The sequence below is a fragment of the Pelodiscus sinensis genome, chromosome 9 (assembly GCF_049634645.1).
Source record: "Pelodiscus sinensis isolate JC-2024 chromosome 9, ASM4963464v1, whole genome shotgun sequence".
Taxonomy (NCBI): Eukaryota; Metazoa; Chordata; order Testudines; family Trionychidae; genus Pelodiscus; species Pelodiscus sinensis.
The window spans coordinates 38,948,317-38,975,602 of NC_134719.1; the positions used below are offsets into that span (position 1 = coordinate 38,948,317).

The 27,286-nt window shown below is 41.5% G+C and overlaps 1 protein-coding gene across 1 annotated transcript in view; it reads left to right on the forward strand.

The window, feature by feature from the left end:
- Positions 1 to 8,054: 8,054 nt before the first annotated feature.
- LOC102451418 (uncharacterized) overlaps positions 8,055 to 27,286 on the forward strand; it is a 59,413-nt gene continuing 40,181 nt past the window's right edge. Inside the window, exons 1-9 of the mRNA XM_025182964.2 lie at positions 8,055 to 8,208; positions 11,710 to 11,907; positions 15,354 to 15,490; positions 16,920 to 17,011; positions 19,182 to 19,293; positions 19,954 to 19,989; positions 20,822 to 20,860; positions 22,327 to 22,362; positions 23,326 to 23,367. Of these exons, the coding sequence (XP_025038749.2) occupies positions 11,712 to 11,907; positions 15,354 to 15,490; positions 16,920 to 17,011; positions 19,182 to 19,293; positions 19,954 to 19,989; positions 20,822 to 20,860; positions 22,327 to 22,362; positions 23,326 to 23,367 (690 nt within the window). The 5' untranslated portion in view covers positions 8,055 to 8,208; positions 11,710 to 11,711. The remainder of the gene's footprint in view (positions 8,209 to 11,709; positions 11,908 to 15,353; positions 15,491 to 16,919; positions 17,012 to 19,181; positions 19,294 to 19,953; positions 19,990 to 20,821; positions 20,861 to 22,326; positions 22,363 to 23,325; positions 23,368 to 27,286) is intronic.

Consider the following 27,286-nt stretch of genomic DNA (forward strand, 5'->3'; position numbering starts at 1 on the left):
AAAGAATGTCCCAGCCTGCAGCCCGCAGTACAGGTATGAGTTCCGGAAAATGAGGGCATCGTGTGCCAGGCCTGATCACCCGACACAAATGTCTGTGGATTGTCCCCGGTAGACGACTAGGGCCTGCAGCACCATAGAAAAGTAGCCCTTTCTGTTAATATACAGGGCTGCTCGATGGGATGGTGCGCAGATCAGGATGTGCATCCTGTCAAGTGCTCCACTACAGTTCAGAAATCCTAGCCCCACAAATCCGGCCATGATGGTATCCAGGTCTCCAAGGCAGACAGTCCTGTGAAGCAGCTCTGAATTGATGGCTGTTACCACCTGCAAAAAGGGAAAAATAGAAACACACAGAACAGGACATTAGAGGAGTTGTCTGAGCTGATGAGAGGTGTTTCTCCACCCCTCCCCTCCCAGACCCCAAGAGCCCCCCCCTCAGGCAACTCCCCATCTTCCCCCCTGCACCATGACAGGGTGAGGCCAGGAGAACTTCTACCACTGCCACCCCCATCCCCCATTCCCTCTGCCCGGTCCTGACTGCCCCCCTTATCTGCCCGCCCACCCCCATGGACTGTCCCTAGAGAGTGACTTACCTCTATCAAGATGGCCCCAACAGTAGACCTCCCCATGCCAAACTGGTGTCCCACTGAGTGGTAGCTGTCGGGGGTGGCCAGCTTCCAGAGGGCAATAGCGACTTGCTTCCCCAGGGGGATGGTGGGCCACAGGTGGGTGTCCTGGCTTTGTAGGACAGGGGCAAGCCAGGCACATAGCTGCTGGAATGTGGACTTCCGCATACGGAAGTTTTGGAGCCAAGCCTCATCGTCCCACTGCTCCATAACAAGCCGGTCCCACCAGTCTGAACTGGTATCAAGCCTCCAAACTCACCTCTCCAGGAATAAGTTAGGTGGCAAGGGCAGTGGGGCTGCAGCCCGAGTGAGGGGCTCAAAGCTGGGCTCTGAATCCAGCTCTGCTACAAACATCATGATGGTCTCATGAAAATGCAGCAGAACTTCCAGCTTCACAGTGCGGGGTCATTGCCTGCCCAGGGGCAGCTCAGGCTCCATGGCCAAAAACACAGTGAAAAGCAGAAAAAAACCCTGAAAATAAACTGCTGTGGTGTCCAAGAAAGCAGGGCAACCAGAGCAAGCACTGCAGCAGCTTTGCTTTCCCTCCAGGAGGTAGGTAAGCCAGAAGCAGGAGCAGAGCAATGGCTGTCCAGGGGGATCCCCTTTAAGCACGCGTCTCTGCTGCAAAGGACATGTAGGAGCACCTGGAAATAAAGGCTGCCCCCATGCCCTGCCAGAAGCACTTCCGGGTGCCTTCTTTTTCGAAAGTGCATCCGGCAGTCTGGACACTCTTTTTCGAAAAAGCAGATTGATTTTTCGATCCACGTCATGTAATCTAGACGCTCTTTTTTGACAGCAGCTTTTTCGAAAAATACTTTCGAAAAAGCCTTCGTCGAAAAAGGCGTGACATACTCCAACTGACCCACAGATTTCCTGAACTAAAAGCATAAACTGTTACAGGTTGAGATAAAGCCCCTTATCTGAGCTCTTACCTTCTGCAGATTAGCACAGAGGGGGCAGGTAACACACTGGCTCACCACCAGATCATACATTCTTTACATGAACATCATGTACACAATTATGTCTCAGACTCCTTGGCTGATTCAGCAACACTAGGGTCCTTTCCCTGTGGTTGCATTATTCTGGACACAATATGATATACTAGCAAACATAAACATGCAGAGATTCTAATAGGTGTTTTGTGTAAGAAAAACCCTATGCCTTGCCTGAGGGTACGTCTAGACTATCGCGCTTTGTTGACGGAAGTTTTGTCGACAGAGACTGTCGACAAAACTTCCGTCGACAATTTGCGTCCAGACACATGGAGTTCTGTCGACAAAGCAAGCCGCTTTGTCGACAGAACTCTATAGTCTGGACGCAGTGTTACAGGCAATAACACCTTCTGTCGACAGAGTTCTGTCGACAGAAAGTGTTATGCCTCGTAAAATGAGGTATACCAGCGTCGACAAAACCGTGGAGTTCTGTCGACGTTATGTCGACAGAATTCCACGGTAGTGTAGACGCTGGTATTGTTTTGTCGACAAAAGTCCACTTTTGTCGACAAAACTAGGTAGTCTAGACACACCCTGAGACGGCGAAATTAATGACACCGCACGTCAGTATTATGCCTTTCCTGTTTCATGGATATAACCTTGTAATCACATCCTAATTCTGTAGCATGCCCTGAGCATGGTAAATGGCTCTTTAAATTGTCTATATATGGCTGGGTGTAAAATAATCTACTATGGCTAAGCATGGGAAAACACTTATGAATGGTAGTTAATTAGAAGTGACTTTGCCTTACAAGACGTACTACATGTTAGTAGTTACACCCAAATACCTAGCTTAAAAGTACAAAGAAACCACGTCAGTGCTTTAGCTGCATTATATTGCACAATCCACGAGATAAAAATGAAACGAGTATCATCACACTTACACATACTGCTCAAGTTCCTTGACACCATGTAAATATAGAGAACCAATAAGCCATAGCGGGAGGTGGTTTGGTGGGATACTGACTCATAGCTCAAGTGCACCCAGAGCTTTCCCATGGCCCTGTTGGCATGGGCCATTCTATTAGTCCTTCATTTTGAAATTAACATTTTAAAATGTTTTAAAATGAATCCTGGTGCAGGGGACTTTGTTAAGTGCAACTTTCTACTGGGGAAAGTAGCTTGCAGTAGAACGGGCTGTTTAGTCCATTTGTATTCATTCACACTCTTGTGAGAGTCCCACTGATGTGACCTGAGTAAGAATTACAGGATGTGACCCATTATTATTTATACAGGGTGTGTCTAGACTACAGAGTTTTTTCGAAAAAAAACTTCCCTTTTTTTGAAAAAACTTCCCTTGTGTCTAGACTGGTGCCGCGTTCTTTCGAAAGTAAATCGAAAGAACATGGAGGTTTTTTTCGACCGCGGTAAACCTCATTTTACGAGGAAGAACGCATTTTTTTGAAAGTGCTCTTTCGAAAAAAGGTGTTCTTGAATGCAAACTGTGCTTTTTTGAAAGAGAGCATCCAGACTGCCTGGGTGCTCTCTTTCGAAAAAGCAGCTTGCTTTTTCAAAAGTACTGGTTTTAGTCTAGACGCTCTTTTTTGAAAGAGGCTTGCAGTCTAGACGTAGACAGTGTTACAGGTGGGCATAGCACTCCAGAGATGGGAAACATGAGAAGAAGTGTGATAAAAATATGAGTAAACACAAAAAACGGATAAGAGGCAGAGGTCACTGGGGAGACCAAAATAAAAAGATGGTCTGGGAGAGGAAGGAAAAGAAGTTGGCACTTCAAAGGGAATAAATAGTGGCCGTACAAAGGGAAGCAATCATGTCTCCTGACAGGCCCTCTGATTACACAGTGATAGGAAGTGATAGGAAAAATCTTTCTCCAGTTCCCTTATGTTTTATCATAAGGACCAGTGATGAGATGAAAGTTATATGAAAACTGATGTGCGACTGTGACATCAGCAGAAAAGACTAACATGGGTATAACTTTACACAACCGGTGTCCAAATACACATGTTTACATGCATTGTTTCTAGTTTTATGTTCTGTTCATTCCATTTCTCAGAATTCAATCAACTCTTCAGTATACTAATTATAACCTCATCTGTCAGATTCTAGAGTCTCTTGTCCTCATGACCCAGCTATATCATGAGCTTTCTATGGGATCAATGTTTGCATAATTAAGATGAACCATTGAGGTGGTTGATCTTTGCTGCCTCAAAAAGTCCCTCCTCTTATTCCTTGTTGATCATTAACAAAGGAAACATTTGGGAACTGAGCTCTCTTGTAATCCCTGAGTATTGTCTAGTATAGACCACTTTGAAGCAGAGGAATGTGTAGCTCTGATTTTCAGCATGTTTTGAAAACTATTGTTAACCAATCATCAGCCAGCAATGCCTGCACTGGGGATGGCTCAGAAGTTTCAGTTACATCATTGCATCTAGTGTCTTCTTGTTGCCCAGAACATCTCTTTTGCCCTGTCCCTCTTGTAATAAAGGGTTACCATACTGGTACACCAGAAGTTCTGTTCACCTGCATGAGCCCTCATGTTTCTGGCTCTTGCAATTATCATACCAATTCTTGGATTCAATCACGTTATCATCAGGCACTGGCCAAAGGACTTCACCTGTCCTTTGGGCTCTTTGAAAAATCACCAGGATCCTCAAATCAGTTAAGCAACATCAGCTGTGCTTTATGACATCTGATCAATTATCAAGTCATAATTCAGACAATTCATCTCCCACCACTGTCCTACTGACAGAGTACTGTGCATTCCACAGCAAGCAAGCCCTAAATTTTGCTGCAAAGTCCCTAGATTCTTTGGAACTCCTATGCTGCAGATTAAAAAATTAGCAGCAGTTTTTTTTGGATACTGAACACCAGTGTTTTAAAATTATAGGTTTTCACAGCTTTCACCCTGCGTTATTTTAAATACAATTTATTTAAAACGTTTTCAGTTTTCGGTACGCCAAAGATTATTTTTAATGGACAGTGCATGGCAGCTTCATAGAAGCTGGCAGAAGAATTCTGGAGGTTTTCGCAGTTGGGTAGGGTAATTTGGGGTATATAATAGCAAGGAGGTAGGGGGGCAGTTTCAGAATGTATGGTAAGCACGTTAGCTGGATATTTCTGCTAAAACGATTGGCAGTAATACATTTAAAAGCTGACAGTTAAATTGTCATCTTTAGTTAAATACCAATGAGAAAAAAAAAGAATTTCATCCCTCTCTTAGAACTTCTATTTCACACTCTTAGGCTATGTCTACACAGCACAGTTATTTCAGAATAAAATATTCTGGTATAGCTAATCTGATATAGTTTATTTAAAAATAGCACGTTTACTTTGCAGGGAAGCCTCAAAATTAGTCTGAGGCAGGCTTCCCTAATATAGCAGAAAAGCCCAAACCAAAAGTCTAGATTTTACAGTTAGGGAGAAATGGTAGAATACATGAAGCCCTGCCAGCGACTCAGATCAAACAGAGGTTCCTCTGAAATAAACCAGAAGGAGAGAGGCAATATAAGAACATAACATAAAAATGGCCATACTGGGTCAGACCAAAGGTCCATTCAGCCCAGTATCCTGTCTGCTGACAGTGGCTAATGCCAGGTGTCCCAGAGGGAGTGAACCGAACAGGTAATGATCAAGCGATCTCTCTCCTGCCATCCATCTCCACCCTCTAACAAACAGATGCTAGGGACACCATTCCTTACCCATACTGGCTAATAGCCATTAATGGACTTAACCTCCATGAATTTATCTAGTTCTCTTTTAAACCCTGTTATGGTCCTAGCCTTCACAATCTCCTCAGGCGAGGAGTTCCACAGATTGACTGTGCTCTGTGTGAAGAAGAACTCCCATTTATTTGTTTTAAACCTGCTGTCCATTAATTGCATTTGGTGGCCCCTAGTTCTTATATTATGGGAACAAGTAAATAACTTTTACTTCTTCACTTTCTCCACACCACTCATGATTTTTTAGGCCTCCATCATATCCCCCCTTAGTCTCCTTCTTTCCAAGCTGAAAAGTCCTATTCTCTTTAATCTCTCCTCATAAGGGACTCATTCCAAACCCCTAATCATTTTAGTTGCCCTTCTCTGAACTTTTTCTAATGCCAGTATATCTTTTTTGAGATGAGGAGTCCACATCAGTACACAGTATTCAAGATGTGGGCATACCATGGATTTATGTAAGGACAATAAGATATTCTTCGTCTTATGCTCTATCCCTTTTTTTAATGATTCCTAACATTCTGTTTGCTTTTTTGACTGCCACTGCACACTGCATGGACGTCTTCAAAGAACTATCCACAATGACTCCAAGATCTCATTCCTGATTATTTGTAGCTAAATTAGCCCCCATCATATTATATGTCTAGTTGGGGTTGTTTTTTCTGATGTGCATTACTTTACATTTATCCACATTCAGTTTCATTTGCCATTTTGTTGCCCAGTCACTTAGTTTTGTGAGATCTTTTTGAAGTTCTTCATAGTCTGCTTTGGTCTTAACTACCTTGAGCAGTTTTGTATCGTCTGCAAACTTTGCCACCTCACTGTTTACCCCTTTCTCCAGATCATTTATGAATAAGTTGAATAGGACTGGTCCTAGGACTGACCTTTGGGGAACACCACTAGTTACCCCTCTCTTTTCTAAAAAATTACCATTTATTCCTACCCTTTGTTTCCTGTTTTTTAACCAGTTCTCAGTCCATGAAAGGATCTTCCCTCTTATCCCATGACAACTTAATTTACTTAAGAGCCTTTGGTGAGGGGCCTTGTCAAAGGCTTTCTGGAAATCTAAGTATATTATATCTACTGGATCACCCTTGACCCCTTTAAAGAACTCTAAGGATATGTCTACACTAGCCCCCTAGTTTGAACTAGGGAGGCTAATGAGGGTGATAGAAATTGCAAATGAAGCGTGGGATTTAAATATCCCGCGCTTCATTAGCATGTTCCCGGGTGATCGCCATTTTGGAAACTGACTAGCCCAGAATAACTGCCTGCGTCTACACGTGAGAGTGAAATGGGAGTTCGAAGTAAACCCCTTAACTCGAATTAGCTGTTACACCTCATTCCATGAGGAGTAACAGCTAATTAGAGTTAAGGGGTTTACTTCAAACTCCCATTTCACTCTCACGTGTAGACGCAGGCAGTTATTCTGGGCTAGTCAGTTTCCAAAATGGTGACTGCCTGGGAACATGCTAATGAAGCACAGGATATTTAAATCCCGTGCTACATTTGCAATTTCGGTCGCCCTCATTAGCCTCCCTAGTTCGAACTAGGGGGCTAGTGTAGACATATCCTAATAGATTAGTAAGACATGATTTCCCTTTTCAGAAGCCATGTTGACTTTTGCCCAACAAATTACGTTCTTCTATGTGTCTGAAAATTTTATTCTTTATTATTGTTTCAACTAATTAGCCCGGTACTGACGTTAGACTTACTGGTCTCTAATTGCCGGGATCGCCCCTAGAGCCCTTTTTAAATATTGCCGTTACATTAGCTATCTTCCAGTCATTGGGTACAGAAGCTGAATTAAAGAATAGGTTACATACCATAGTTAATAGTTCCGCAATTTCACATTTGAGTTCTTTCAGAATTCTTGGGTGAATTCCACCCAGTCCCAGTGACTTGTTACTGTTAAGTTTATCAATTAATTCCATAACCTCCTCTAATAACACTTCAATCTGTGGCAAGTCCTCAGATTTGTCACCTACAAACGACGGGTCAGATTTGGGAATCTCCCTAACATCCTCAGCCATGAAGACTGAAACAAAGAATTCATTTAGTTTCTCTGCAATGACTTTATCATCTTTAAGTGCTCCTTTTGTATCTCAATCGTCCAGGGGCCCCACTGGCTGTTTAGCAGGCTTCCTGCTTCTGATGTACTTATATTCCTTAGAGGATCAAGATACGGTGTTTACAGCCAGAGTCTCATGACCTAACGACCTAAGTCTCATCTATCTGCCTTTGTACAATGTCTTACCAAAATTATAGCAAAGACAGGCATGTAACTAGCTTTATGATACCACTTAATTATGAATTGTGCACTGTCATGACACTGCTAGCATTATACCTTCCCACAAAGCCTTTTTTTAAAATTTCAGGTGACACAATCCAGACTTATTTGGATCTGCGGGAGAGGGAGGAAGCAGGAGGTACTAACTAGCATACACATACACATAACTGATTTGAATGTTCCCTGCTGTAAAAAAGCTGAAGTCTGAAGGGACAGAGAACTTGCGATCCTTGTGAAATATTAATGTCTCTTATATGTATGTTTTCTCATAGCCAATCAATTTTGCTTTAAGCCATCACCTCTCAGCAGTTCTATGTATCCCAATAGCAGTCATGGTTTTAAAGTCAGAGAAAGCGTGACTCATTTGTGATCAGTATGAGTTGTTATTACTCCATCTGGTTGGGACAATTCCATCTGTTGTGTCCTAATTTCCAAGGTGGAGATGTCAGTGTCACTGATTGGCTGCTTTCTTTCCCCCTCCCTGTCTGTGATTGGTGGATCTTCCCTCTTCTGCCTTGATTTCTCTCTCTTTGCTCAGGTTGTTGCACTTCACAGCTGCAGCTGTTTCACCCTGACTACAGAGGGACGAGAGATTGTTCACTGATCAGGACTCAACAAATAAGGTACCTTGCTAGGATTTTGGAGGGAAGATGCACTCTGATCAGGTGCTATTTGTTCTCAAAGGTTTTAGCGTGTATTTATGGCTAACACAGAGGATTTAGGATTAACATGGGAAAGAGAAGGATGTTTGAAAAGAATGAGTCTCGGAGAAGAGTGTCTCTTGGTTTGGGGAGCTTTAGATAGACACCTAAATTGCAAGCATGGAAGAGCTCCTCAAGGCTATTTTTCAAAGGAAAATGTTTCAATTTAATCAAAGTGATATTGTTCATTATTGTTTAAGGCTTTGTTTTTAAACAATTTTAGTCTTTCCCAAGATTCTATGGGACAATGAGAATAAAGCCATCAAATTGTCTATATCTGAGCCCCCCAGATGTGGGGTAGTGGAAGGGTCGATATTTTACTAATTAAATATATCTACAAGAAGACTTCCATTGGTGTGGAGTTATGCTAAATTAAATGTGAATAGAGGTTTCAAAAGGCAAGGGATTAGAGACTGTAGAGAGGGGAATGTTTGTATTTAGAAGAGAGTGTATCCAGAATGGGAATAACAAGGCAAAGAATTAGAATTTTGCCATCAGATATGAACAGTATAGAACAGGAGATACTACAGATGCATATGTACCTGAGGGCACAATTAATGTTTTTTTTGGGGGGGGAGAAGCCCTCTTAGAAGCATGAAAATAACACTTTTCTCTAAACATTTTGCCGGTTTGAATTTGACAAATATTAATTTGTAGCAGAAAGATGTTTTCATGGAGAAAATTATAGCTTGATGCCAGCAAGAGAGCATTATTTCACTGGAATCTCTGTCCTAAAGTAAAGTTGCCATGGGAGTTATTTTTTCATTTGGGATACCTAGTCCAGGCTTGGAATTTAATAGCATGTTAAGATATCCCACTATTTTTACTCATATTTAACCTAGCTCTCCGAGGGTAAGTCTAGACTACAGGCTTTTGTCAACAAAGCTTCTGTCGACAAAGAGCGTTTAGACTACATCCAGTTCTGTCAACAAAGCAAGCTGCTTTGTCGACATGACAGTGTAGACACAAAGGACAGTGTAGATGGAAAAACGCCTTCTGTCGACAGAACTCTGTTGATAAAAGGTGTTATTCCTCATAGAATGAGGTTTACAGCCATCGACAAAACTGCTGAGTTCTGTCGACATTATGTTGACAGAACTCAGTGGCAGTGTAGACACAGGTATAGTTTTGTCAACAAAAGTCCACACCCCAAGATGCCATGTCATGGGTTTCTCTCCTAGCCAGAATTAATGGACTTCTCTTTACAAGTTCTTTGCACTGCTTTTCATCTGAAGGATCACAGGACTGAAGCAGAGGGAAGCCCTTAACTCTAATAATCAGCAGGCTGCCTTGGTCCCTAGCTCCTTAGAATCCAGAAAATGAGAAAATAAGAGACTGAAGCCCAATTTTTTTGCATGACAGACCAGAGTACATCTCACTGAAGAACAGCCACAGAATATGTTAGGGTGAATTTTCTAGTGTCAGCTAATTTAAATGGCATGATGGCTATGCTTAAAAACAAAGCAGCTAATTAGAAACCAATCCACTTCTACCTGTGATGTGACTCAGAAAGACGAATCTCAACAACACAAAGACAAGTTCACATTAAATTACTGATGATCACAACAGTTAATACAATAGCACCGCATGCTGTAGTTAAATGTTAATAAGAAGTGGGGTGAGTCAAAATTGTCACAGGAAAGTTAATAACTGCACCCTCCTGAATGTATCTGATCATACTACTTACAAGATTTCCATTTAAATGGCATTTTGCAGGAAAGTTTTGAGAGAGAGTCTCCTCTTTAAAAAACATGGCCATTGCTTTAGACATGTTTAGGGTGACCAGCTGTCCCATTTTTAAAGTGGATTTAATCCTTCAGCAGGTGTCCCTACTTTTTTTTTAAGGTCAAATTGCCCCATATTCTCTGTCTCGTCCCTCCCATCATTATTAGTGGGTTCTACTGCTGGCCAAATTCTTGTTCACCAGCCTCTCTTCCACTAGAGGTGAGAGGGGACTCCAGGGCTTGACAGTGCGGGTGAATGGGTAAGGCTGGTGGTTGGGCAAAGCTGCAGCAAGTTGGGCAAAGATGTTCCCCCTGCTGGTCCCTCAGTGCAGTCCTCATTAAAAAATCTTGATCCAATTTCTCCTTTTTGATTTATTCTGCAGCTGTACATGTAAGCCAAAGAGAACCTACCAACAGCCAGATGTGAGAAATAGGGAGGGCTTTTAAAGATCATTTGTAATTTCACAGTGCATCAGCACTGTATAGTGGGCACAAAGTAGAATATTCATAAGATTTAATGACCTCATCAAATTATGTGTTGATATGGCTCAAAATCAAGATTGCTTAGACAGTTGGGCAATAAAGTCTAATTTTACAAACTTCTGGAAAATGTTCTCCGTATTCTTCAAGAGACGGTATCATTAGTGCCAGCACTGGAGTGATTTACAAGAATACTTCCTTCTTCCCCAACTTTTTGTCTTATTGAAGTTCTCTACGACATGGATGTATTTTCACTACTGCTCCACATCATTTTTTTTTCTGAAGTTGAACTTCTGAGTGTTATTTAATCTTAATTTATCCAGGCTAAATACAGTAACAACCCCCCCCCCCCCCCAACAAACTATGAGTTAAATAAAAGATTTAAGAAAAAAAACGTGCCAAGCATTTGCCAGTGGAAGGGATGGGAAGAGACCCCACCAGACATGACTTTTCTTAACAAGAAGCATGCTGAGGGCCTGGGGGTTTTAAACTGGATGTGATTTGACTATAGAGGGCCATGAACCAAAACTCTAGATCCACAAACCTGGGGAGTTAGTAAAAAAGTCTCTTTCTAATTTTGAGAGACCATCACAAAACCAAAGAATTGGAGCCTTCAATTAAAGGAAGCTCATTGTCTAAGAGTAAATATTAGTTAAGATCATGTACTGAACTGGTGTGATAAATATTTATAGGCCCTTTTGTGTTAACTTGTTTTCTGCAAAAATATGAATGCGATGGAAATCAAACGTTTTAGGTTTATTCTGGTTTAGGTTTTCTGGTCTGGGGAATGGATGCAAGTACAACATCTGTTGATAGGGGCTGTCTACAGTGAAAAGTTACATTAGCAAAGCTACATTCTCACGTGTGTGAAAAATCCACACCCACAAGAAGTAGTTAAACCAGCCTAACTCCTGGGATAGACAGCACAAGTTTGATAAAAGAAAGGCTGGCCTATGCTAGAAAGTCAGATGAGCTCAGCTATATTGCTCCGTGGTGTCAAAAATCCACATGCCCAAGTGACATACTTAATCTGACCCAAGACCCTGTATAGAATTCACACATCGACTTAGCTACTGCTTCTCTTGTAAGTGGACTGTTACCTCTCTTGTTGCTATAGTAAGTGCCACGCTGAAGCACTACAGGGGCTCAGCTGCACTATTGTTGCATTTTAAGTGTACACATAGCCATAACAACTCCTCTATGCTTTCTGTTTTTCCAGAGATGGGCAGATATCCCTTCTTCGTGATTGTGCTGTGTGGGGCATTTTTGCCAAGAGTCCTTTGTTTACTACATGGAATCTCTACAATAGATTGTGATACTATGCTACCAGAGCATGGAGGTGAACCACAGCAATCCACTCCACCATATATTATTGCTCTATCTTCCGATAAATATGCTCCAGGAAACGAAATCCAAGGTAAACTGTATAACTCATTTAAAAACTCTGTCTCCAGGTAAAGGTGCAAGTTGTCCTTGAGTGCCCTCTTGCAGCTTGGTGTACTCTTCTTTAATTTCCCTCCTTAATTTCCCTAAGCAGAGCAGCAGTAGGTCTCAGGGGCAAGAAGGAGCTTCCATATTTTAACAAAATGCCCTCTTGTTTTAATCACATTTCAGGCCAGGAATCTTTACAATAAACAGTTCACCAGCCCCAAGTTCAGGGCTTCCAAATGTATTGTCCACACCTAAGTCTCAGGATCAGGTAAAACCTGTCTCCAAGGCCTGACAAAGAAATGACTAGACACTGCATCCTGCCTATCTTCTCCCCTGTTTTGCTTCTAGTCTTGTTCCTATTCATATGGCTCAACCCTCAAGATGGGCAGGGCCTCCTTAATTATCCTCTGGCTGCAGGTTGTGGACTCTTGCCTGTCCACTTAAAGAGGTTGTGTCCTTTTTCCCATACACTCTTTCACTGTTCTTCTCCTATTGTATTCAGCCTGCACCAAAATTCCACCTGACTTCCTTCTGCAGCACCTCTACAATATAGTCCTTTTTTTACATCCGCACTTGCCCATACTCAAGTCATATCTTACCTCTCTGCATGGAAAGATGCTTTCCCCTTTCTTATTGGGCAACCATGATTTCGCTCCATTCTGCGATGTCTGTGATGAAACTAAAGTCAACTGGCAAAATTGGGCTGTGCTATTATTCATTTGGTTTCCTTTCATTTGTTGAACACTGGTTGTGTGTAGAGTGCTGTGCAGAAGAAAAGGGACCGACCCTCAAGTTGTTACACTCCTGCATCACCATAAAAATGGCCTATAAAGTTAAATGAGTTAGAACTCCAACAGTGGTACTTATCTGTTGTGCCTCTGAGGCCCAGAATTACCACTCACAATTTACATTCCTTTGCACCTTCCCTGGGCTGGGAGAACTCCTGGTATAATTTAGACTTCCCTGTTTAGGTTACAGCAGCCTTCCTGCACCTTGGTGAACCGCAGCACTGCTCAGACTCTCATTACTGCCAGCCACCGGCATTCAACACGCATGACCCAGACTTCGACATTCCATGAGCATGGATGAAAAGTCATGAGATCTTACTAAAAATAATGCATTGGGATATTTTTATATGCCTTCTGGTTTCTGAAGTCTGTAAGCCATGCTCCATTCAGGTTTTCAAGTTTTTCTGAACAACTGAGAGGGCTAGAAACTTTCATTTAAAAAAAACAAACAAACAAAGATTCTCCTGCAATCTTTATTCCACCAGCTGGGGATTTAAGAAATACACCTATAGATGGGTGAATTGTCTTTTTTCTTTTTTTGTGAGAGCTAGCAACCCAGTGTCCACAGTTCTGCATGCTACAGTCCCACCCAACACATTCTTCCTTCCACCATTCCTGCCCTCAGCATGTCTTCTATGCCAAGGTTTGAAAGTGGTCCTCAGAAGGAACGCGGTTCTGGCTCTTTTAAGGGGACAGAGCAGGAGTAAGAATCTCTCTCTCCGAAGCCACAAGAAGTGCAGAACCCAGGCCTGATTCTCAGCACTCATAGTTGGACCCCACTCAAAAATGGCCATGAGTTTTAAAATAATTCTTGACAACAAAACGATGGTGGATTTTAAAGGAACATTTAGGTGTTGGAGAAAATTCCCATCACATTCTAACAATATTAAGAAACAGTAAAACAATCTGAGGGACTCGCAGCTGCTAAGATCTTCCTTTTCTCTCCCTCTAGGCTCTGTCCTTGCCTTATTTAAATCCTGCCACTGCTTTCCTACTTTCCAATGCTTCAGATTTATGGATCCTATGCTTTCCTTCAAAACCCTGCATAATTCTGCCTCTCACTGCTCCTCTGTACTTACCTCTTTTTACGTTATCCCTTGCTTTGCCAGAGACATGCTCTTTATCTGCTTCTTTTATAGCCACTTCTGTGCTTTACACGGCTTCCCAAAGTAAGAAATGCCTATCCCCTGAGTTGGTCTCTAGGACACTACTCTTTCTTCCTTCAACTCCCTTTTCCACCATGCCACCTGCAAGAAGTTAGTTGACTAATTATGGCCAGGTTGAAAATTAATTGGAGACTGTTTGCTATATTTTTAAAATATTTGCTCAAGTACCGTATTATCAAGATGTGGCCAATCACTACCTTAAGCTTGATTTGTATGTTGTCCCCATGGTCCTCTATCATTCAGCTGGCCACCTTTGTTTTTAAGACAAATTCTTTGGGAAAGGGACCAGGCTTTCTGTTATCTGCGGGGGAGAAGAGGACTAGTACTTTGTTGTCATTACCAGAATATATTTATAATAATAAAAGCTTGTCTGCGTTCCTTTAAAGTATGGTTTTGTTTTGCAAAGTGACTCTTCAAAAATGGCATTGGCAGTGCTCTGTTTATTGTCTCTTGATTCATTTAATAACAAACAAAATAATAAATGAGTAAATCAGTCTGTGTCCTAACTTGCAACTCTGCAAACTCAGCAGCCTAGGATCAGAGAGCCGGGTTGGATTTTTTCCTGGCTTGCACCTCATTGAAAGTGAAGATTCAGCAGTTGGAACTTAGCTAACAAAACACTGGCCCCTACTGCTGGAACTCAGCAGAAGAGAAGAAAAACCATCTCTCTGTCTCTGTCTCTCTCTCATCACCTGCTAGGCCCTACAGGCTCTGCAATCTATCGGCTAAAAGTAGAAAATCTTTTTCATTACAACCAGTAGGTAGGACTCTGAGGCTACGTCTAGATTGAAAGCCTCTTTCGAAAGAGGCTTTTTCAAAAAAGAGCATCTAGACTACAACCAGTACTTTTGAAAAAGCAGGACACTTTTTCAAAAGAGTGGACCTAGGCAGTCTGGATGCTCTCTTTTGAAAAAGCAGTTTGCATTACATACTTACAAGAGCACTTCGAAAAAAGGCGTTATTCCTCGTAAAACGAGGTTTTCTGCGATTGAGAAAACTGCCATGTTCTTTCTATTTACTTGCGAAAGAACGCCACAGCAGTCTAGATGCAGGGGAAGTTTTTTGAAAAAAGGCCACTTTTTTTCGAAAAAGCACTGTAGTCTAGACACACCCTGAATGCACACAAGGTACAGGTTGGATAAATAGGAAGGTTTCAGTTTTACAGTTCACTTTGTAAAGGATTTGTATTGCTTTTTGAAGCTGGTTAAAGTTTGTAAATTATATGGGCTGTTGAGTTACTTCACAAATGTCTTTAGTAATATGCCTATGCTACCTTTGTTTCTTTTCCTCCTTGTCAGTCTCGGTATTGCTAATAATAATTGCAGTTAGACATAACATTTAAAATATATAAAAAGGCACATGAGGCATTTTTGAAGATGCAGGACACTTTAATGCAAGGGAAATGTGATGTTAAGTATTATTTAAGACAGCTCCACTACATATGAAACTAATATTTCTTAAAATGTCTGTTTTCTCAGTGACTCTAAAGGGAATTGCAGAGCAAGGTTTTCAAGAATTTAATCTACAGGCTCGAGAACTTGAAGGAGATACTCCTGTGGGTTCATTTAAAATTACAGATTCAAACACGCAAGCCCTAGCATGTTATAATTATTCGGTATGTGCTCACTTTCAAATTAGTTATTTAATTTGTTTAGTATGTAAGTTACTTCTATCAATAGTGATCAAAAGAAGCATAAATTTTTCATTATGCAATATCTGTGAAGTTATATCAGCATTCCAGGATTCTGACTCACAAAAGTATTCTTGTTCAGACAAATCATTAGGACAGTTCACCTGTTTGTGGTCTATCACACCTGTCAGAATGGTATAGATATACTTAATCCTGCCATGAGTGTCAGGGATTGGACTAGATGACATCTCCAGTTCCCTTTCAATTCTATGATTCTGTACTTTCCAAGCCTGTTCATTATATGATATGTCGGACTTCACAGTTACTGGAATTCAGTGACTAGAAGATATATTTGGATGCAATTCAGGACCTTTGATTTTTATGCACAGTATTGCAGAATCAATGGCAAAATCATAGTAAAATATTTGTGGCATGTGGCCCAATTCTTAGGGCCCATCCCTACTTAACCGGAGATCGACTCTCTGGAGATTGATCTCCCGGGGTTTGATTTAGTGGGTCTAGTAAGGACCCACTAAATCAACTGCTGATGGCACCCCCATCAACCCCGGTAGTCCACCAGGTCACAAGGATTAAGGGAAGTCAATGGGAGAGTTTCTCCCATTGACCTCCCACATTGGGGACTCTGCAGAAATTCAGCGTACGGTACGTTGAGTCCAGCTACTTTATTCACATAGCTAGAGTTGCATTTCTTAGGTTGACTTTTTCCCCTAGTATAGACCTGGCCTTAGTACTGAATAAATGTTTCAGCATGGTACTAGGGGGCTTTTCTATGCTGATAGATGTGCTATCTTTTGGAGGAGGTATAGATCCAAAGTTCTGACTTCTTGAGGTGGTGAAATACCATTTGTCATGGTAATTTTTTACAAAAATCATAGAGCATTCATAGTAAGTTTAATAAAAATTCATGAGCATAAGAGGAAATAGAGTGTAAAGTCATGGGGGCAGGGACACAGAGGGAACGTGGATTCTGGGCACAACCCCATGCACCAGGTCACCACACCACTACTCAGATTTGGCCTAGCCACTCCCACCATGAGAGAGGAGCATCTGGGCCAAATCTGAGTGGAGCTGTGAACCCATGTGCCAGAACATAACGGCAGCAGGGATCTGGGCCCAATCCTGTGGCATAGGAGCTGCTGCTGGGGGGAGTGAGTGCTGGAAGGGCTCACTCTCCAAACCCTTCTCTTCTCCTCGCACCCTGGAATTACCCTCTTCCATGGGGTTTTTACTGAAATCATACACAGACAGAGAAATCACGGTGTCTGTGAGTTTTCACACACCTTGAAAAATCTGCAACCTTGCCCATGGTGTAGCAGCCAAATTCTTTTACTAATATATGCAAATACATAGAAGTTAAAAATACCTTCACTTTTTATATTTATTTTTATTACAGAATTCAGCAGTAAGCCACACAAATTCAGAGGTGAAGTACGAAGTTACAACAACTTGGATTGCGACTTCAGACATCAAGAGTATCCAATTTAGGTATATATTGTACTCAGGGCCGGATTAAGACATGCTGAGGTCCTAAGCTATGTCAAGTTTAAGAGGCCCCATAGCATTACTAAAAAAAATGTGTATTTTCCTCACAGAAAGGACAATGAAAATAGAAGTAACAGGGTTTTATATTTGAATATATATCGATACATAGGCAAAGATGCAAGTAAAAACTTGTCATTGTTTGTATTTAGAAGCTCCTCATAATCTGAGGCCTTAATTTTATTTAGCTTGTGCATAAATCCATCACCATTTTTGCTTTGGTATTTTATTTTCATGGGACAATTCAACATGGGTTCCTTAGGTCTGCACTTTCATTCTAGTATAGTCATTCTTTACTCTCCATATATTGCCCCTGAAATAGCTTTGTCTCATTGTTTGCATAAGCTTCCCATTGTATAAATATAATAAAACCACCAATATTTTGATATAAGCTTTGTTAAAAGTAACTACTGAATATGAGGCCCGGTGCTACAAACCTCTAATCATACATAATTCCATGCAGGTCCAGAGCATTACTAGTGAACCCTGGTTCAGAAAGCAATTTTTACCCTTTAGGTCCCCATTCCTTATGTTGTGAGAAACTATATGCATGTGAGAAGTCCCATATATGAAAAAGGCTCAGACCTTAATATGACACCTATAAAAACAAATCCGTGTTAGTCTGTAATTTAAGAAACAATGAATAGTCCTGTGGCACCTTAGAAACTAACACAAATATATAGAATCATGAGCTTCCAATGAAATGGGTTTTACCCGTGAAAAGCTCATGATTCTATATATTTCTCTAATGTGCCACAGGACTGCTCGTTGTTGTTTGACTGATGAAAACATTTGCTTTTTTTTTTTAGTAAAATCATTTCTTTAATATAGAGGAAGGAAAAATAATAATTAGAGGTGGAAATCTTTCAAGACTAATTTTAAACACCACTGCTGGTTTGGTTTTGTCTGTTTAATCCTGGCATTTTCATAAGCTCTTCTCAGCAACTTTTTTTCATGCCTTTTTTGTGAAAATGATCCTAAGGCACATAGGGTATGTCTACACTACCCTCCTAATTCGAAATAGGAGGGTAATGTAGTCATACTGCAATTGCAAATGAAGCCCGGGATTTGAATTTCCCGGGCTTCATTTGCATAAAGCCGGCCGGCGCCATTTTTAAATGCCGGCAGTTCAAACCCCGTGCCGTGCGGCTACACGCGGCATGGAGTAGCTAGTTCGGATTAGGCTTCCTAATCCGAACTAGCTGTATTCCTCATTCCACGGCATGTAGCCGCGCGGCACGGGTTTCGAACTGCCGGCATTTAAAAATGGCGCCGGCCGGCTTTATGCAAATGAAGCCCGGGAAATTCAAATCCCGGGCTTCATTTGCAATTGCGGTATGACTACATTACCCTCCTATTTCGAATTAGGAGGGTAGTGTAGACATACCCATACTGATTGAGTGAAGAAATCTTCTAAAGCCAAATTGATGCCATGTTTTCTGTAACTTTAATTAGTGTGGCATATTGATTAACAACAACAAAAAATAACATCTGGGCTAACAATATGTATGCCAAGTGTTAGTCAAAATTAATTTGAAACAACTGAGATATTAAATTTCTGAAATCTAAAGCGTATGATAGAAAAGTCAAATCGGTAGCTTCCTTAAGTCCTTGCACATACAAAGAGGAGCAAAAAGACACACAAATGAAGTAAATCTTTTGCTGTATGGTCATCTAGTCTCTCTGGTCCCTTCAAAACCAGGCTTCAATCATAGGTTGAAACTATGTGAATGTGAAAGTCTGCAAAGGCCTCTCCAAACCTGATGGATATGTCAGTGGATATCCACACAGGAGTCTGTGCTTCTCCAAGAAGGCTTCATTCCTCTTCTGTACCTTCTATAGTTCTGTTTTGTTGATCCTTAAAATGATGCTTGACATTATTATAGGAATCACAAAATACAAATGAGTCTAAGATTAATTACATAGCCATCAATTTTTTTTGCACTTTTTCTTGAAAGTTGCAGCAGAAATTCATACTGAAAATCATACATTTTCAAATAACTCTGACAAGAGTGAGTTTTATCAGTCAAAAGAAATCTTGTGACTTTATTTCAGAATATACTGAAATATAATTGGCTAGTGAATGTAAATCATACTGATCTTATTTTCCCTTCAGAGCAACAGTTGTCAAGGATTCAGAGAACTTCTGGACTGGAGTTCACAGCAAAAGTGTCACTCCTAAACTTTCTCGGTCAGCCAAAGTCACAGAAAGAAGGAATAGGAAGAAGGTATGTTTTCAGTATATCTATCCCTAAGTAGTATAAATAAATGCGGAAGTCCCCGACAATGGGCCCCATCTGAGGTGTTTCAAGTTGGGCACCCATAAACTAAGTCAGACAAAATCAGTGTTTGCTTTGGGAAAATGTGACCCTACATACTTAATCCTCACAATACCCTGAGTTAGTTAACAGTAAAATATTATTATCCTATCTGATAGCAAGGAAACTGAGATGCAAAATCTAGTCATTCTAGCTAATGAATGCCATGCAAGGAAAGGGAGAGGGGTTAAATTGTAGAGTCAGGTGATGCAAGGGGCATAAGGCACATCATAACCCCAGCTCGAAGGGATTAGGTGACTACAGTGGGGTGTTCTTAGAAATGAAAGTGTAAGTATCCAGTTAAGTTTTATTTTCAAAGCCCTCCTCATAGTAAACATTCTCCTAGTGCAGGGAGATGAGGTGAAGGAAGACTAAACCATGGGACCAGAGCTTCCACGCTGTAAATCACCATTGTCCTACTGAGCTCAATGAAGCAATGTTGGTTTGCATCAGATAATGATCTAACCAAGAGTGAACATCTTTCTCTGGTCCTTCGTCTCAACACCAAATAGAAGTTTCTTCCCAGGAAAAGGATAATACTTTTACTAGCTTCTTCTGTTTTCTTTATAGGGTTCACGGATTTTGATAGAGATGGACTGTACCAAAGTAAGACTATTTCTCTACAATTTGCCACAGTATCTTTTACTATTTACATGCATTCTGTTCATTGTATGTTTTGTGGGAGCATTTAAAAAAGGATATCACTGTGTGCATAAATATTTTTCTCATGAATGTTCAATGTGACTTTCACAGGAAATCTTAATAAGACAGATTGACTTCTAAAGTACGGGCATTAATTTGAAGCTTTAGTTATCCCAACTTTAGAATTCCCATCCTTTATACTCCTCATCCAGCAAGTTCTGGTTCATTCATTCTACTGATGCTATAGTGAGACATGGACAATACTATTTAAACCCTTTCACCAAAAGTTGACATTAGCTAGGGTTTATACTCAAATCTGAATGCATCATAATTCAATTTGTTTTTATTTTCAGAGGCTACGGCTAGACTTTGGGAAGAGATATCCTGAAAAAACTCTGCCACATCCAGGCAACACATTTGCTCTTCTGCTTTTTTTTTTGCAGAAAAGCAAACGCACTCTTTCGGAAGCTTCTGTATTCCTTGTTCCACGAGGAAGAAGGGGGCTTTCAAAAGAGGGATTTTTTCTGAAATTTGGCCCAGTCTAGATGGGCTAAATTTCAGAAAAGCCTCTTCTGACAAAAGTATCAGATCTAATAGATCCTCACAGTCTGGCCATACCCAGAGAGACACCCTAACAATTCTCATATCAGGCCATTACATAGAGGAGGGTGATAAAATAGAAACAAACTCTTCTGGTTCTTCACTCAAATCAACCATGTAAAAAAGACTGGGTTTTTTTCCTGAAACAATATGAGCCCTTTAAGAAGAAGTAACTGAATTCTGCTTTTTCTTACAGAAAGGAGGAACTTACTCAACCAGTAGTGGATGCATCCTGGTAAATATTTCTTCTCCAGAGAGCACTAATTCACTGTTGCCTTTCACAAATAACAAGAATTGCTTACTTAGAGTTTGTCTCTTTTAGATTTGAACTGTTGCAGCAGAAGAAATAATTACTCCCCCCCCTCCCATTCATCAGAACTTTTAAGAATGTTTCTACTTGTGATAGCTTTGACAGTGTGATGTGGTGGTTGCCTCACACTGAAAAACAAGAGGTTAAAACAACCCTTGGAGAAGGCTGAGGGAGGCCCCAATCAGAAAGAGGCTGAAGGCAACCAATCAGAGCCAAGCTAGCCCTATAAAAAGGGTTGCTGGGCAGATAGCTTAGTCTCTCCTCCAGGCTTGAGGGAGACTGACTGGCTGCTTAAAAGGATATTACCATGGACAGAACAGTTCTGGGAGAGGCAAGAGAACCAGCAGGGCTCTGACCTAACTCCTGGGCCTAGGCCCTGACAAAGGGGGCCCAAAGGGATACTAGGGCTGCATAGTTGTAGCCAGTGGAGAACTAGGCAGTAGGTCCATCCCCCTTGCCAGTGATGAGAGTGGATCATTCAGACTGCAATTTGCCCCTCAAGGAACAGGCGAGGCTAGAGACTGAAGTGGGTCACTAAGGTGAGTGATGGGGTTCATAGAATACTAGAACTGGAAGGGACCTCAAGAGATCATCACATCCAGTCCCCTGTCCTCACAGCAGGACCAAGCATCTGGTATAGCATTACCAGTTCCCCAGAGGGGAGGAACCCTGGAATGGGCACTACCCGAGGGCGGAAGCGCAAGGGAAAGGACACTACAGTTTGGGAAGGATGCAAGCTCCAGCATAGTGGAGGCAAAAGAGGTAGATAATCGTGGATGACAGGCCACCTCAGAAGAGCAACTTGTGCTAGAATGAGCTAATTCTTTGATATCCAGCAGGAAGTGCCACGAGAGCAATGGCATTACAGGTCATCACAGAAGCTGACCTACATTCTGTAGTATAGCCAATTTCTTGCTCAGTTCCATTTGATAATTTGCCTGGGAGTGAATAATCCATCAAAACTTCTAGATATCTATTTTTCATTCCTGCTATATCCTGTAAATGTTTCTTTCTAAAGTCAGCTCACCTTAAGGCTTTCTGCTGCCAGCTTACTTTCCTTATCAGGCTTTATCATTCCACCAATATCACATATCTTACATATTCTGAAACTTTCCTTTCAGTATATTATAAACTTTGTGTGAAATTGAACAAAATATGTTGGTAATAGATCAATGAACATGTCTTTTGTTTTGCTTTTCTTGATCCCAGCAACTATAGTAAGCTCTCTGTAGTAAACTTTTGAATAGTATAGGTCGGTAGAATGAAATGACCAAAAATGTCTCCTGTTCTATTTCATTCCACAAAGTAGTTTTCCCTGCCCCTCCGAATTCGTAGATTATATAGAATTAGTCCTCTACAAAATTAATAAGTAATTTCTAATTTCTTTACAGATTCCTGGTTCCTCTCAGGTCGGTTCTGTTGTTCAGGTAATTGCCCAAACACCACTCTATTTATAATTTTGCCCCAGTGTAGCTCTTCATATAGTGGCATATTTAAATTATAGAGATAGAGATTGAGACTGCTGTTACTCAACACTGTGCTAAAACATGTCTCTGTCAGAAAGCTCAGGGATTCTAGTTACCGACTCACAAATGGATGGTTAATGTAGGTGAACTTGTTGTTACATTTAGACCTTATCCATCCATAGCCTCTCAACAAATATGGCCATCTCTGTTTATCAACCCAGCATAAAGCTGATACTGTCAAAAAATAGTAAATAAATCTTTATTTCCTTATGTGTAGTGTTAATGCTATCTGGAATTATTAACAATGATTCTATGTATCTAATTTGCTCTTTTATCCCTTTAGTAGCTACCTATTTTTTATTCAGTTTATACAATAAAAGGAGAATTTTAAGTTTTTAGCCATTTTCATTTTCTTCTTCTCATTCGTTTAAAAATGTTACGAAATTTGCCTAACATCCTTCGCATTCACTTAATTTAATAATATTTGCAACACCATCTCCAGTGCACAACGTATGATCCCTTTAATGCAGGACTCTTAAATAGCTGTGTACTGTCATTTTGCTTTTGAACATGAACATTTAGAAGAATTTACCAGCTCAAGCTCATTTCTAGTGCTGAGCATTAGACACGAGTCTGAAACTTTAGCTGATATAATTTAGCATCGTTCCATTGATATAAATGGAACAATCCCAATATAACCCCACTGAAGATCAATATGTACATTTAAGAGTGTTTATATGGAATGGGGAAGTTAAGCTTTCTGTAGTAAACTTTTGAATAGTATAGGTTGGTGCAATGAAATGACCAAAAAATGTTCCCTGTTCTATTTTGTTCCACTAGGTAGTTCTTTTTTCCCCCAGAAGCAGTATATTATATAGAACTAGTCTTCTACAAAATATATAAGTATTTTTTATTTGTTTACAGATTGGATCCTCTGGTTCCTCCAAGACCAGTTCTATTGGTCAGGTAATTACCCTAATACTACTCTATTTATAATTTTGCCCCAGTGTAGCTCTTCATATAGTGGAGTATTTAAATTATAGAGATAGAGATTGAGACTGCTGTTACTCAACACTGTGCTAAAACATGTCTCTGTCAGAAAGCTCGGGGATTCCAGTTACTGACTCACAAATGGGTGGTAATTGCAGGCTAACTTGTTGTTGCACTTAAACCTCATCCATCCATAGCCCCACAACAAATATGGCCACCTCTGCTTTATCAACCCAACATTAAGCTGATACTGTCAACAAAACAATAAATAAACCCCTGTTTCCTTATTTGTAATGTTCATAACTATCTGCCATTATAAAAATGAAATTATTCTATAAATCTCATTTGCTCTTTCACTCCTTACCTAGCTACTAATTTTTTATTCAGCTTGTACAGTAAAAGGAGAATTTGCAGTTTCTCTTTTGTTTTTAGCCATTTTCACTTTCTCCTTCTCATTCATTTAAAAAAATGTTACAAAACTTGCCTAACATCCTAGAAATTCACTAAATTCAATAATATTTGCAACACCGTCTCCAGTGCACAATGCATGACCCTTTAATGCAGGACTGCTTTTGATTTCATTGTCTATTCTATCAGCCCTTTTAAACTCTGAGGCTACGTCTACACTACAAGGTTTTTGTGCAAAAACCTTCTTGCACAAGAAGCCTGTAGTGTAGACGTAGCCTGAGTATAGTTATATCTGTGTTATTATTAAACAATATACTGTAAATTAGCATATATAACCAGAGGGTTATACATGTTTTTACAAATCCTGCCCCCCTCGCGGGTTATACATGTCTGTGGGGTATACACATTTATTTTTACTCATGTGGTGTCTGGGGGCAAGTGCGGCTCCCACCACGCCCCACAGGCCAGCCAGGGTGCCTGCGCTGCACTCTCTGCTCCCCCGCTCGGAGGAGGGTGGGTTGTGCCTTGCTGCGGCTGCACAGTGCATGGGGGCGAGTGCAGCTCCTTTCCCGCAGGCCGGCCAGCATGCCTGCGCTATGCTTTCTGTTCCCCCCGCTGGCAGCTGGTATGTGCAATCTCCGTGAATTAGCGTATAGAACCCATGGGTTACACTCATCTGTGGGTTATCTAAGACTTTTTCTACACAATCAGGAAAAGCCGCGGGTTATACACAAGTGCGGGTTATATACGATAATTCACGGTACATCTTTTTAATTCAGGTTGATTTTTGTCACAATTATATTTGCACTTAATTTCCTTCCTAATAGATACAACCTTTTTAAACCCACAGGGTCAAATTCATCTTTATTTTATTTCTATTGGCTTGAACTGATAAAAACTATGGTTATATTTAGTGTATTTATTAGTGAGTTATTTTGGAACACTTTTCACTCCTACCCTATACCCAAACATTGTTGATTCCAGTTATACCCAGGTATTGTGACACTTTCTGAATCAGTATTTCTTAAGCAACACTTTTACATAGCAAATACTGCTTTCCTACATCTTCAGTTTCAAGTAATAATTATTCTATTTTCTCTTTCTTTTCACCATGTGTCTGGACAGGGGTTTGGACTGGAATGTTTTATTTATATGGATTTTTTCCTGGATTTTGCTTACGCTTAGGAACTCTTTCTGATTCCTGAAGGAGAGGTGTTAAATTACTACAGCCTTCGACAGCTCACTTTCATTAGACTTTCTCTTTTCCATACTATGTGGACCTGACCCAAAACTCACTGAAGTCAATGAGTGATTTTCCAGTGACCTCACTGGGGTTTGGATTAGGTTCCATATAACTTGTTCAGGTAAAATATCCCTGCAAGTTGTTTGGGGGGAGGAGTCATTTCTGATGATTCAGGTAAAGAGAATTCTTTTATCATTACAGGCAGTCCCCGGGTTACGTACAAGATAGGGACTGTAGGTTTGTTCTTAAGTTGAATCTGTATGTAAGTCGGAACTGGCGTCCAGATTCAGCCGCTGCTGAAACTGACCACCAGTTCTGACTTACATACAGATTCAACTTAAGAACCCCAAGTCAGCTGCTGCTGAAACTGATCAGCAGCTGATTCCAGGAAGCCCGGGGCAGAGCAACTGTGCCTCAGACTTCGTGTAGTCAGCGCTGGTCAGTTTCAGCAACGGCTGACTTGGGGACGTCTGGGGCAGAGCAGCTGGGGTGCTGCTGGGTTGCTCCAGTAGCACCACTCCTCGGTGCTACTGGACCAACCCAGCAGCACCCCAGCTGCTCTGCCCCAGGAGTCCTGATTCAGCCACTGCTGAAACTGACCAGCAGCGGCTGATCAGGACGCCTGGGGCAGAGCACTTGGGGTGCTGCCGGGTTGGTCCAGTAGTGCCCAGAGCGGCGCTGCGGGACCAACCGGCAGCGCCCCAGCTGCTCTGCCCCAGGGTCCACAACAAAAGCCTGGTCTGCTGGGGGGGGCGCACTAGCTGCCCCCCTCCCCCAGCAGACCAGGGACACAGGGAGCAAAGCGGCAGCGGGGGGTGCCTCGCCTCTGAGGCTTTGCTGTGGCCGGACCGCTTTGCTCCCGGTGCCCCTGGTTTGCTGTAGATGGTCCCCAGCAGACCAGGGGCACTGGGAGCAAACCCGCAGCCGCGGTGGGGTCCCCGCGCTTCTGAGGCTTTGCTCTGGAGACGGTCTCCAGCAGACCAGAGGCACCGCGAGCAAACCCGCAGCAGCGGCGGGTTCCCGCGCTTCTGAGGCTTTGCTCTGGCAAAGCCTCAGAAGCACAGGAACCCGCCGCTGCTGCGGGTTTGCTCCCGATGCCCCTGGTCTGCTGGAGACGGTCCCCAGCAGACCGGGGCACCGGGAGCAGCTTTTCTCGCCCCGTAGCTCGAGGTGGCTGATCGCTGCCAGTGAGCTCCGGGGCGAGAAAGCCCCATTCGTAAGTGCGGATCCGACATAAGTCGGATCCGCGTAAGTCAGGGACTGCCTATATATTAAGCCCTTCTAGTATGGAACAATAGATTAAAAGCAGACAAAACAGAATATGAAACTTCTCTTACCCTTCACCTTACAACACAGGAAATTGCAGGAAGATTATTTTTCTAAAATGGTGTGGTATTCTAACAAGTCCTTCCACAAAGAAATTACTGTTATCTTTACAGGGGATGCAAGGTTCCTCACTGGATTGCAATAGTTGTATGAGCTATTTCTCAAAAGTATTTTAGTTGGTTTATTTATTTACATAGTTGATCAGCATTCCGCTTACTGCAAGGGCCTCTCCGCAAGTGCTGCTTTTGGCTGCTTCTGCCCCTATCTTCTAAAATCTCAAATTGAAGGAGGGAAATTATCCTGAGGTGAAGGGCAGGAGAATGGATGGAGACATAATGGAAAGTGGAACCTGTTCTTGTCTTTTAGATCACTAGAGAAGTAAACAAAGGTAATTCTCTGGTCCTAAATCAATAGCTTAGTTGCAAGCCTTGTTACAAGGAAATCAATTATTTCTAGTTTCTTAAATATTTATTTCCTTACAGGACAACACGCAATTTAGCCCTTTTATTCTAGTTTGTAGAGGGTTTCACCTCAATGCAATTTTTAATAATTCTCAGGTAGAATTAGTTCTCTACTTCCATTGTGAGGCGATTGATGAAGAGCTATATGCCAAAGGGTAAGGTTGTCTGGCTATTGAGAAGATGTCTGAGTTTATCCTACTGAAATTGAATTGTTCCAGTCAATCTCATTTTTGGATTAGCTATCATCTTTGGAAAATCATGGAAGACAGGAGAGATTCCAGAAGATTGGGAAAAGGCCAATATAGTGCCTATCTATAAAAAGGGAAATAAAAACAACCCCGGAAACTACAGACCAGTCAGTTTAACTTCTGTGCCAGGAAAGATAATGGAGCAAGTAATTAAGGAATTCATCTGCAAACACTTGGAAGATAATAAGGTTACCAGCCAGCATGGATTT